Source organism: Syngnathoides biaculeatus, chromosome 13 (assembly GCF_019802595.1).
Source record: "Syngnathoides biaculeatus isolate LvHL_M chromosome 13, ASM1980259v1, whole genome shotgun sequence".
NCBI lineage: Eukaryota > Metazoa > Chordata > Actinopteri > Syngnathiformes > Syngnathidae > Syngnathoides > Syngnathoides biaculeatus.
Genome location: NC_084652.1, coordinates 15,728,863 through 15,742,747, shown reverse-complemented (window position 1 = coordinate 15,742,747; position 13,885 = coordinate 15,728,863). Strand labels below are relative to the sequence as shown.

The 13,885-nt window shown below is 41.7% G+C and overlaps 1 protein-coding gene across 1 annotated transcript in view; it reads right to left on the bottom strand.

The window, feature by feature from the left end:
• LOC133511280 (sodium/potassium-transporting ATPase subunit alpha-2-like) overlaps positions 1 to 13,885 on the bottom strand; it is a 79,097-nt gene that overhangs the window by 45,629 nt on the left and 19,583 nt on the right. The window contains exons 6-8 of the mRNA XM_061840044.1: positions 10,694 to 10,762; positions 5,391 to 5,450; positions 3,802 to 4,005 (exon numbers count right to left, since the gene is read on the bottom strand). Coding sequence (XP_061696028.1) covers positions 3,802 to 4,005; positions 5,391 to 5,450; positions 10,694 to 10,762 — 333 coding nt within the window. The remainder of the gene's footprint in view (positions 1 to 3,801; positions 4,006 to 5,390; positions 5,451 to 10,693; positions 10,763 to 13,885) is intronic.

Genomic DNA, 13,885 nt, shown 5'->3' with positions numbered 1-13,885 from the left:
CGCCCTTAGCCCAAAGTTAGTCTGGACCCTAACCAGGATAAGCAGTGTTGAAAATGGATGGATGGATATATATTAATATGTACAGATACGCGCATATAGCACCTGAAATAATGTTTCTCACTAAATATACTTCCAAAGGTGCAATTGACCTAAAATCTTCACCAGATGTTGGGGACAACCCGAGAAATCCATTCATACAAAGTAGAACAAATAAGATAAGGAATGAAGTTGTTTGTAAAAATGTGGAATTACACAGTGAAAAAGTATTGATCACGTGAAGAAAGGGAGGTGCAAAAAGACATGGAAACATTCTAAATTCTATCAATAATAAAACAGCAATCCATCCTATAGTCAGTGCAAAAAAATATATGCTGGTTCAGAATAATTGCTGGAAACCATAACGACGGCATTGGGTACAGGTGCATGTCTAAGATTCTGAATGTTCCAGAGAGCGTGATTGGCGCCATAATACGTAAGCGGAAACCAAATCATACAACCATGAATTTGCCTCAATCAGGTGCTCATAGCAAGATTTCTCACAAAGGAGTGCAAAGAATAATCAAAAGAGTTGTCCAAGAACCGAGGACCACCTGTGGTGCGCTTTAAAAAGACCTGGAATGAGTAGGTACTGTTGTCACAAGAAAAATAGAGTAATGTACTCCACCGCCATGGTTTAAATGAGCCCTTACTACGTAAGGCCCAGTCGCTGAAAAAAAAAAACAAAAGTTTGATGAACAACATTTAGAAAAGCCAGTTAAATACTGGGAGGATGTAGTCTGGTCTGATGAGAGTAAAATTTGAACTCTTTGGATGCACAGCACGTTTGGAGTAGAAATGGCACTACGCATCAACCTAAAAACACCGTACCAACAATGAAGTTCGGACGTAGGAATATGATGGTGTAGGGCTGCTTTTCAGTATATGCTACTGGTAAACTTCACATTATTGAAGGAAGGATAAATGGCCAAATGTAGTGACGCATACTTGACAAAAATCTGCTGCAATCAACGAGGAGGATGAAAATGAAAATTTTCAGGACAAGAAAACGAGATTTTAAGACTGCTCACAGATGATACCACAGTCATCGGCCTCATCAAAGATAGCGACAAGTCTGTGTATCGACAGGAAGTGGCGGGACTGGAACTTTGGTGTGGTCAACACAACCTGGCGTTGAACACTCTAAAGACTGTAGAGATGATTGTGGACTTCAGGAGGCATCTTTCACCACAACTGCCCCTGACGCTGTCCAACCATCTTGTGTCAACTGTCGAGACCGTCAAGTTCTCGGGAATTACAGTCTCAGAGGACCTGAAGAGGGAGATGAACATCAACTCCATCCTCAAAAAAGCCCAACAAAGGATGTACTTCCTACGGCTTCTGAGAAGACACGGCCTGTCACGTGAGCTGCTGAGACAGTTCTACACAGTGGTCATCCAATCAGTACTGTGTACCTCCATTACAGTCTGGTTTGGGGCTGCCACAAAAATGAACAAACTCAGACTGCAAAGGGCAATCAAAAGCTCTGAACGGATTGTCGGCATCACGTTACCCACTATTGAGGACTTGCACGCAATGTAAACTAGGTCCAGAGCAGGCAGAATTCTTTTGGATGCTCCAGATCCTGGTCACCTACTCTTCCATCTCCTTCCGTCGGGAAAGCGCTACAGAGCAATGAAAGTAAAAAGTAGCGGGCATTCAAACTGTTTTTTCCCTCTGACAATTAAGTCGTTAAATTCTTGGTCAGCGAACATATTATTTTCTACCTTGTGCCATGTTAGGACACTCACTCAGATCCTGCTGGTCCAATCAGTATACGTATTATCAATATATTTTGTAGACTTTCGCACGATTCGTCACTTTGAACTGCTCCCTTTGCACAATTGTCATTGCACTGGTCTATAACAGGAATCGCGAACGGGGCTCCGTACCAGCTTAACACAATGTGGGACGTTAACACACTTACAGTATCTCTTATCTGTTCTAAATGAAGAAGATTTTACATCTTGCACGACTCTTATAAAGAATAGTTCCGATAAACAGAAATGTCACTTGTTCTTTGTACTTGTTACTCTGCTGTTCCTTGTTCTGAAAGTCGTATAAGGGCAGCACCGACTGCCAGAGAAAAATTCCTTGAGTGTTTTTACACACTTGGCCATTAAAGCTGATTCTGACAACTTAATTTCTGATCTTATTTCTTCTACTTTCTTTATATGTATGAATTTCTTGGGTTGTTAATAGCACTGTTGGAAAAATATTTAATGAGAAATGGTAGCATGTTAAATACTTACTTCAGCAACTGTATATAAACATTGATTCGTTTGTCATGATTTTGCAATGTTCCTTATCCCAAGGCAAAAGGTAAGGATTTTTGGAACTTTTGTCTTTTGTGTCTTACCAGCATAAATATAAAGTTACCTAACTAAAAACGCTACAGTTTATTTGGGGTTTTGTTTTGCTTGTTTTTAGGACAGCAGAAATTAGTGCCACCTGCAGGTCATAAAGTTTTCTGGCGGCGTCTTAGCAGCAGAACTTAAAAGCTCCTCAACCCTAACCATTCTTATTGGAAAATGAAGCTATAAAAACATTGTAGGGGGTGTTGAAGCATTATCAAAGCATCTGTCAGCTGCGTGTAAATACGCCACACGTCTTATTAGCGCTAATACGTGCTCGGAGGAGCCACGGGCTGTTCATCTGATGGCGGAGGAGCCAAGCCGTGCATTATGAATGCGCAGAAAGTGCGGGAGCTGCGTGCGGCAGCACACAAGTCGCTTGCGAATATAGCGAGATGGCAATCGCAGGGGAGATTAACGTTATCGGCGCTGTGCACGCCTGCGTACGATTCGCCTCACTTCGCGTCGCCCTCCCCCTCCTCCCTCGCGATGCCCTCCATTATGCAACGCCTCTAAACGCTGAATAATGATTGCGTAATGACCGGCGGCCATAAAACGCACTATGGAGGGCCGCTCAGCTCCATTTCCTGGCGTATTTAAGCGGGCTAGCGCACGACGTGAGGGATATTTGTCGTCTTTCCCCAGGGTAGGCATCCATTATTCGTTTGCCGATGCGCTAATAATTCCTGTTTGTGTTTTAGACACGTTGGTTTTGTACAGGATTGTTGACAAGAGGGAAGTTCAAGGAGGTCTGGTTTTGGTTTGTATTACATTAAGACTTGAGCAGAAGCGAATTACATCCCATCAATGTTCACTTGCTAGAGGACCAATACAACAGCAGTCGTCTTGCGTTCACGCTTGACCAAATGAACAGTATCAGAGATTATTTTAAACGAACCACAACTCAGTCCTGCAAAAGTACAATTTGCAGCAACAAAAGGGCTATCAAAATTCACTTATTTGGTACAGAGCGCAGTTCTGGTGATAGTGTTCACCACACCAGAGATCCTTTCAATCAAACCAAACCAGACAAGTGTCAAGAACATGAATGTGATTCTCTGGTCCAGACGGAGATATGTCGTGACAAGATGAGGGTTGAGACATCTGGTCCGTATTTTTTTAGACATATTGTGTTCACACTTGAATAAAACTGCACCAGAGTTCACTTGCAAGAGGAGCGAAACCAACCCTGTTTGCTTTCTTGTTGGGCAAATGAGATAAATGAACCACATCTAAGTTTGTTTAACTGAACCAAACCTTACAAGTTTGAGCACAAAATTTGTTTTTCTGGCCTGGGGAGAGACAAATATCCTTGAACATACCTTTGTCAAAAATCAATCATTTTCTGCTGGATGGCATCATGTCACAACGAGGGGCATGCAGTGTACGTGTTGTGCCCACGGGGCCTCACGTTGTCATTGGGTGGCTCGTCCTCGGAGGCCACCTGGATGCTGTAGGCCAGGAAGCAGAGGATGGCGCCAATCCACAGCAGGATAGAGAAGCCGCCGAACAGCTGGCGGCAGAACTTGACCCATTCGGGCGTGGTGGGCGGCGGTGTCAGGGCGTTGGGCCCATCCCTGGCAAGAACCTCGGCGGCCTTAGCATTGGTGAGGCCCTGCGAAAGAGAGGGGAACCAAAGCAAAAGTACTCACATGCTGTACTTTAAATGAAAAAAGTACAGACTCTGAAATGTACTGAAGCATGAAAGTAAAAATGTATTCATACTGGTGATTATAAACAACACAAGTTCACCCAAAATAGTTTACCTCTTTTATTAACTTACATGGGAAAGAGTAAGTTTCGCTAACACTATGAACCATATAACCCAGAATGCTGAATTAGTTGAATTAACAACTAAAAAATATAACCTTGCGATTCCCTGCTTATTCACAGTTCGGCGTTCATGTATTCACCTATTCATAGATTATTTTTCACAATCCATCCTCCATTATTTTCTGGGAAAACTCCTTTGAGCTCAGACCAAAACTGCAAAAGTATTACTTTGGCACCATCTGGTGGCATCTTGGTGCCAAGGAACTGTTGAAGTGTGTTGAGGAACTTCATTTAGACAAATGTAGTCATTTGCTGCCACGTTGTGGCATCTATATGCAATTATCGGTAGTACAAACCATTTTGTTGGGTTGCAAAATACAAATTTCCGCACTTTGTGGCATGGCTAGGTCCCTCCGAATACATTTATTGAATCAAGAAAAATTGCCGTGAACAGCATAAAAACACAAACATAATAAATGAGATTAGAACTAGATTTAAAATGTGTAATTACTGTACATCGAGACAAGCTACGTCTCAACTGAATTATTATGTGTTCCTTTAAGGGGTGTGGCCTAGTGAGTGACATCCCAAAATGCATTTCGGCATTAGGATGTAAGTTCCACTCTGCTGTCGCAGCTTGCAAGTGGTAGCTTCTAACTTGAAAAACTCATAAAATGGGGCTCTGGTAAGTCAATGTACCACTGTAGATATACTGTAATACCTGAATAATCTACATGAGTACAGAAACAAAGTATTTGTACTTCATTACTTTGCACAACTGTTTTGTGAAGTACTCCCGCTTGGCCTGTTTAACACCCCAAGTGTCATTAAGCAGGCAATGCACTTCCCCTGCACTGTAAAACTGCTGCATGTAACTTTATTGAACATTTTGTCCTGATTTTTACGCCTAATAAAAATCAGGCGGGAAATATAGATTTGCCTTGGTCACATTGTGTGCGTGTCTGCATGTGTGTGTGTGAGACACTTTGATTTGCAGACAATCCTCGTGAGAACTCATCGACTGCTTGGCTTGCGTTTTAGTGTGTGAACGCATCAATTGTCTGTCTGGAAGCTTTTTTACGACAATGTCATCCGCAAAAGAAAATAAAGTGTAAAAAAAAAAAAAAGTGTGTGTGATTGAGGGAGAAAAGATAGCCAAGGTAAATGGGGACACTCTGGAGCATAGAACATCCGCATGTGCATGTGCATGTGCTTATGTGTGTATACCTTTACAATGTCCAATCCATATCGCTTGCACAGGTCATCCACTGAGATTTTGTGGTCATCCTGCAAAAAAAAAAAAAGGCCATAATTGGACAAAACACTCCCACAAGCATCTCTTTGATTGACAAATTAATCCATTTTATCACACGGACGCATCCATTACGCATTTAGCGGTGTTTATATGGTGCAGAGGCCCTGTGAAATACTCGTTAAATAATTCAAAATTTCATTAAATAATCAAAACGTCCATTAAATAAATGAAAGCCCATTACATTATTAAAAATGCCTTGAATAATTAATGATTACGTACTAATACTTAATTAAGAAGGTCGTGGAATATATATTCAACCGTGATCAATATATGATTATTGAACAGGTTCCATTACTAGAAATTGTGTTTTACAATTAAATTTTTAATGGGTCAATTTAATCAAAAGGTTTATCATTTAAGCAAACAATTTACTTTTAATTATCTACTACTACTTTGCATTTATTTATTTTTCCATAGATTGATAGGTGTGAGTGGTATACATTTACAGGATGGGAGTTTCACAAAAGGTTCTTATTTAATATTTTGTAAGTTCATATTTTATATTTGGATTATATATGTATTGCTTCTGGCATTGTTATTGTTGTACAAATTCATTATTTTGATTTTTTACATTCATTTTCCATGAAAAGAAAGACTCAGGAAAGTGTGACATTTTCATATTACAATTTTGCCTTAAGATGTGAGTTTAAATCATTTTGTGATCGCGCTAATAAATTCACACTTGTATCTCAAAGAATCTTTGCCACATGAAAAATTTCATTAATCTAGGCGTGTCAAACTCATTTTTGTCTGAGGTTTCCTTCAGAGGGCAGTTGTGACTGTGAAACCACACACAAATCTTTAATTGCTTCATCATATTTAAATATAAAAAAAATTATGAACTAGTTTTGGAATCAGAAATGAAGTGTAATGAGTTTTTCAACCATTGTTCATATTTGGTAACACAAAAATACATATAATAAAAAAAATCATGCCATGTATCAAAATAATAATGGTGCTGCATTATTATTTTGATACATGGCATGATTTTTTTTTTGTACATATTTTCACAAGAATCATGGAAGTTGACAGATGATTCGCCACAAAAAATCATCCGGATCTGGCCCCCAAAGCTTGAGGTTAATAACTGTGCATTAATCCTTTCCGACTCTCCACCACCCCCAAAAAAATAATAATTTTAAAACATACAATACTGGCATGGTCCCGTACGACTGATTGGGGGGGGGGGACCAGTTCAGAGTGTAGTCCGCCTTTCGCCCGAAGTTAGCTGGCATAGGCTCCAGCGCTCCCACGACCCATGTGAGGATAAGCGGCTTGGAAATTCGATGGATGGAATATTGATGTGATTAAATAGAATGCAAAGGATTGAACAGTTTTTTTCACATTATTTGCTTTAGTTTCACATTGTACTGCTCCTTCTGGTTTGTGTGTATAATACAGACCACGCAAATATATGCGTACAAGGCATCACAACACCTCGACAGTAGTGTTTTAATCGTTCTTCACAGAGGATAAAGGATATATGCCTGTAACTACTGTTTTATAATTGATCTACGTATTCCTCCACAGTTTGTGTCCAAATGTGTGCTATTTAAAGAGTAATAACACAGCGACACTGATGCTATTCATTAGCTTTTCTAGCGTTTTACATTGTTCGTGAGCATGAAGTCAAGTTTTCCAAGATAAAACTATGTGGCTATTTTCAACACACACCCTGTAACGTTCTTTGTTTTATGTTTCGTTTGATGGTAGACTCCAAGTCGGAGTGTTGATAAATATCTTGAATCTTCTTTTTTGAAGAAGTATTCGCAAGCTGGCAAATTGTGGGCTTCTGGACGTGAACTGAGTTGTGTTAACAGCCACCACACAGTGCTTGTATCTCAAATTTGTGCTCACACGTCAAAGCAAAAAAAAAAAAAAATGTTCTGAACATTGACTTATATTTATATTTGAAAAATATACTGCTATTTGGTAAGAATGTCAGGTCATCCATCTTTTTTCGCCATGTGGTATTTCAGTTTTGTAAAACCCAAATTAACATATACTACCAACAATCGACTCCACACAATTGACAGAATTCCTATTCATGAAATTATCAACGAAGGGATTGGTTGAACCCGACAGAATTGAAATGACGCCACTTTTGCATTCCAGGAATTAGGCTGTTGACTTTTTTCATGGAAAATTCAGTCACAAAAGTAGTGAAGCATTCCAAAGGTCTACTGTACTGCACACGCCAACCATAAATCATGCTGACAGCCAGCCAAAAGCGAGCAATGACAAGAACAGGCTGACGAAAGCCGAACGCAACACTTGTCAGCATCCTCGCCACCAAAAAGGTCCGCCTGACAAGTGGCGCATCATAATATGGCCGACCAAGAAAAAGCGAGGCCGCATTTCACGCTGGCATTCTGACAGAAGCTCCGAGAGTCACCGCTCCCTGCTGGTGGTCCACAAATTATTCAGCGTCAAGTACAAAGCAGTCCAGCCACGGGGCGCTCGGTGGGTGAGGGGTACGGGGGTGGAGTTCGGGGGTTTATGGTGCTAGGATGGCAGGCCGCTTGCTTGTATTTACGAGTCTTTGTAGAGTGTGCGTGTCTGTGTGTGTGTATGGGGGGGGTGGGGGGGCGTCACCCAGAAGCCATTGGGAGTCATCCTGATGGCAGGCTGAGTGCTGAGAGTCAACACTAATCTTCAGAATAAAAAATGCTTAATGCTAATCTGATTAGTACACGTATTAGCGGCGATGTCAGGTTTCAATAGACTGAAACGCAATCAATGATGAAACTTAATGTTTAGGATGGGTTAGCTGTTACTTTTGTTGGCCCACACCAAGAAAACTGACTACTAAAAAGATTTTCAATCTGAAAAGATCAGAGACAAGACCAAGGAAAAAGGCAATCTTTTTGCTCGCTAAAACACTTCCCGTTTTTGATCATGTGTGTTTTTTTCTCAAGAAAAGTCAGAAATCATAAGGCCTCATTTACTAATAATGGCATAGAAATGTTCGTACATTGAGCAGATACGCAAAATCACCGTCACATACTCGCTGGCCAATTTCTTCACACGTCTCTTAATGAATCAGAATCCATTTTAGATGACGTCCTCGTGCCTGCGGCACTCCAATTTGCATTAACTGCGCCGCTAACTTTCAGACGCCTCGCCAAGTGTAGCATAAAAGGCTTGTTCCTCTTTATTATATATATCCGAAAGCTTCGTATTTTTTGAAAGACTTGCTAATTAAAGAAACTGACAACATATAATAATGTTAACAGTTTTTCAGTGAGTTGAAATTGAGAATATAGGAATAAAAAAACAATTAATTAAAAGCTTAGATGAACAAACTGGGCACATTGTCGAACTAGCTAGTAAGGAGTAAATATTTCACGATAAAGAAGCATTTCCATCCAACGATTCTCTACCGCTTCTCTGAGTCGGGTTGCGCTGGAAGTAGCTTCAGCAGAGATACCCAAACTTCCCTTTCCCTGGCCACTTCTTCCAGCTCTTCCGGAGGGATCCCGAGGCGTTCCCAGGCCAGCCGAGAGACATAGTCCCTTCCAGCGTGTCCCGGGTCGTCCCCACGGTCTCCTTCCGGTGGGACATGCCCGGAACACCTCACCAGGGAGGCGTCTGGGAGGCTTCCGGATCAGATGCCCCAGCTACCTCATCTGGCTCCTCTCAATGCGGAGGAGCAGCGGCTCGACACTGAGCCCCTTCTGGATGACCGAGCTTCTCACCCTATCTCTAAGGGAGAGCCCGGACACCCTGCGAAGGAAACTCATTTCAGCCGCTTGTATCCATAATCTTGTTCTTTCGGTCATGAACCACAGCTCATGCCCATAGGTGAGGGTAGGAACGTAAATCGACTAGTAAATTGAGAGCTTTGCCTTTCGAATCAGCTCCCTCTTTACCACAACGGACCGAAAAAAAAGTCAACATCATTGCAGACGCCGCACCGATCCGTCTGTCGATCTCCCACTAAATATTTCACAATAAAGAAGGATTTCCAGTTGATAAAATTGATTAAACTAGCATTGGAAGCAACAAAAACGATATAAGCCATGCTGCTTGGAGTTAGGTGACAAAGAAGCCGCCGGCAGAGGCGTGACAGTCGTTCATCAAGAGTCAATTTCTGGAAATTTTGTATGAGATTTGTAGTATGCATGTGTGTTTGACCACCAGACTCGGAATCCTTGGATTAATGTGAATGTTCGGATGGCTTTCCGGCTGCGTGATCAAAGCGTGAACTCGCTCTTATGTGTTTGTTGCATGAGAACAACAAACAGTTGTGGATACATAAATACATACTAATGCGCATATGCACGGTTTAAAGACAAATCTGTGTGTATGCAATGTTAGTAAATGAGGGGAGGGAACGGACGGCTGTGGTATAAAACGGGTTTAGGTGGGAATCATTCTGGGGGGAATAAAACTTCGATTTCTACTGCCTTTTGGGGATGTAAAAATCACCCCCCCCCCCCCCTCCCTTCCCTCAGCAACTATTGTTTACATCTCTTTGCCCTGGGCAGCACCGGGGCTATGTACACCACTGCCTTTGGACATTTTCTCCAATGAGATCAAAGCGAAGAAGAGTTGGAAAACAATATTTGACAAAAAAAAAAAAAATCTATATACATGTAGTAATCGGATTCGTGTTTCGCATTTTATCCTTAAATACAATATTTTTGTGTGTGTGTTTGGCCGTGTTCTGTTGATCTTGCAACAAAAGCAAAGATTTTCCAGCAAAAGTAATAGCTAACTCCACTCTTCCTAACCATGCACACAATATCATCTTTGAAAGATGAAAGAAATAAACAAATTTACCTGGTTTGTGTTATTAAAAGCAATAGCTTACCATGCTGGACAAAATTCTGCACATTATTACTTTTGTAAGGCCAAAGATGGTAACTAATATAGCACGTTAAACTGCTCAAAGTGCTTTAGAAAGCAATGGGCGGCTGCAGCCACATGAGGCGCTGCCAAGGGTTCAGTGTCTTGCCCAAGGGCAGTTCTGCGGGCGAGAGTCAGACCCACAATTTAAGCCACTGCCCCTTGGGTTGCGAGAAGACCCTGTCTACCAACTGAGCCATATTATTGTTCCAAAATTTCAACTTCGGTATCATACGTCAACCAGCTCAGGCACAAAGGGGATTTGTGAGATTGCTGTCTACGATTTCATACACTGCTAAATTTGACCTTTTATATGGATCAAATGATAAATGGTAATGCTATTAATGAGCATTAAGTAGCTTACCAAGGCCACCTCCTTCTTCAGCTCATCTAAGTCACAATTCTTCTTCTTCCTCTTCTTCTCTGCACCAGACTGCAGGGACGAAGACGACATCGTCATCATCAATGGACATGAACGATAACAATATTGATCTATAACAGTGACAACAGTTCTCAGCTCTCCCTTTGGTTGCATAGTCCGAAACCACTTTTATAGAAGAACAATAAAGAAGATGTTTTGTTTAAAAAAAGCCTGACAAGTTACAGCATATGACTAATATATTTTCAAAAGCCCTTTTAAATGAGTTTGATGCACCTCTAAAAGCATTTTGTTTCCCTCGATGTTTTCTTCCCAGAGGTTGAGCTGCACTGTATTTATTTACAGAGTTGTGGCTAAAGCTCAAGGAAGCTAGACTTCTATGTACGCTTTCACCGTAACAGAAATGTCAAAACAAAAACATATTTTTTTTTTCAATAACTGTCTGCGATCCACAGTTGCCTCAAGACACACCAGTTGAGAATCCTCTCATCTATAGATTATGATATTCCCTGGATTGAAATAAAAATGCCATGACTTCAAAGAAGATTGCGTGTATTACTGTGGCTATTTTTTAGTCAGTGTCTTGTGAATACTTACACCTTCTCATATCGCAGGCCGGGGAGAGGAAAAAAAACTCCTCGCACATGCTAATAAACTTCACCAGAGGAAGACAGAAGTCACCTGCCACTGTCAGTCTCGACCAGCGCACAGCGGCGGGGCCGAGGGAAGATGGCCACGCAGGGAAAAGTAATCAAACGCAAGCAAAGAGGGAGCGCCGAGCTCCAAATGGCATCTGGCGGGAGCAATTCTCCTCCAAGATTACCCCCCCCGCGCATGCCATAAAACTAAATGGAATAGGGCCCGACGGCGGCGAATAAAAACACAATTGCGTCATTATGCAAATAAAAATCAAGCCGGGAACGATATTTCCCCATCTCATCCTGAGATGTTAAGTGTGCCGGAAATAAAGATAAAGACGGGCAACGGTTAGCTTTTTTTTTCCTTTGTTTTCGAGCTAATTTGATTTCAGGGAAATGACACATTTTGTCTTCGTATTTCTTAGTGCCCTCTTCAAATGTGTTTTTTTTTTTTCTCTTTAAATTCAGAAAGTTTCACGGAGCCACCAGAAATTCGGTAGTCATGTCTATCATAAGTAGTACCACGAAAGTCTCGAGTATCCACGCCAGAAAATATACATGAAGTCATTTTTGCTCAAAGAGGCCATTTCAAGGTCCTTTACAATTAAAATCCTAGAAATAACCCATAGCTCATTAATGTTTTTAAAAATGTAGCCCCTCGAGCCAAATTGTGGCAACCTTAATTTTGGTTCAGATGTTGATTATGGGCATTAACTGGAGACTAAATTGCCCTCAAGTGTGATTGTGAGTGCAAATAGTCGTTTTTTTATACGCGCCCTGCGATTGGCTCGCAACCATTTCCCGGTGTACCCCGCATCCTGCCCGAGGAAAGATGGAAAATTGGCTCCAGCACTCGTGTGAGCCTTGTGAGGATAAGCGGCCCAGAACCTCAACGAATGTTCATTAGGGGTCGATCCAAAAAAAAAAGTCTCAAGAAGCCACGCTGTGAAATGAACAGGAAGTCTGCTATTTGGACTTGAAGCAGCCATTTTAGGGTCATACATTTGTGCGTCCATAATAGTTAAGCAGTCGTCCAATGTGAGAGGAGATGCTGCATGAAGACATTTCTTTGTCTCTGTCTTTTTTTACACCAAATACTTCCCGAATTAGCCCTCTTTCCCAGATGACGAACGAATAAATGCTTATTCAAGTCTTATCTTCCCTCCCGGCAAGTAGTCCTGAATCCCCACAAGGGGAGTCATTGAAAGAGGCCGTTTGAAGAGGAAGTTTGAGCACTTCCTGATTGGCTCGCGCCTTCAGGCCCTGCTCGAGCAAACGCTGGAAAGCCTCGCGTGTCAATCATCGCAGCAGCAACACTGATTGGTCTATTTTCAAAATGGGGAAACCCATCCATCCATCCATTTTCTTCACCGCTTATCCTCACAAGGTTCGCGGGGAGTGCTGGAGCCTAACCCACTTGTCAACGGGCAGGAGGGGGGGGGGTATAGCCTGAACTGGTTGCCAGCCAATCGCAGGGCACATTGAGACAAACAGTCCCACTCACAATCACACCTAGGGGCAATTTAGAGTGTCCAATTAATGTTGCATGTTTTTGGAATGTGGGAGGAAACCGGAGTGGCCGGAGGAAACCCACACAGGCACGGGGAGAACATGCAAACTCCACACAGGCGGGTCCAGGATTGAACCCGGGACCTCAGAACTCTGAGGCAAACACTTTACCAGCTGATCCACCGTGCTGTCAAAATGGGAAACCTTTTTTTTTTTTATGATGAATTATGTATAGAAAACAGAATCTTTAAATTAAAGTGGATATATTTTTGAAAATATAAGATAAACATAAATGCATCAAATACAAGAGTTACACCCTTTGGCTGATGTAACAGTTACACAAGCAAAATTCCAAAACAAACACATTTAAATGTGAAGGACCACTGAATAAGATATGAACATCAGAATGTTAGCGCGAATGCATATATTTAAATAAAGTCAAGCAAACATCAAGTGTTAAACAGTTCAATACTAATACAGAGCATTATATCTTTAATACATAAATACTGTTCTTCTTCTTCTTCTTTCGGCTTGTCCCATTAGGGGTCGCCACAGCGTGTCATCTTTTTCCATCTAAGCCTATCTCGTGCATCCTCCTTTCTAACACCAACTGCCCTCATGTCTTCCCTCACAACATCCATCAACCTTCTCTTTGGTCTTCCTCTCGCTCTTCCCTGGCAGCTCCATCCTCATCACCCTTCTACCAATATACTTACTCTCTAACTTTGTAAGACATCAAACCTTGGCTTTCCCTTTTATGAGTTCATTTCTAATCCTATCCAACCTGTTCACTCCAAGTGAGAACCTCAGCATCTTAATTTCTGCCTCCTCCAGTTCTGCTTCCTGTTGTTTCTTCAGTGCCACCGTCTCTAATCCGTACATCATGGCCGGCCTCACCACTGTTTTCTAAACTTTTCCCTTCATCCTAGTGGAGACTCTTCTGTCACATAACACACCAGACACCTTCCGCCAACTGTTCCATCCCGCTTGGACCCGTTTCTTCACTTCCTTACCACACTCTCCATTGCTC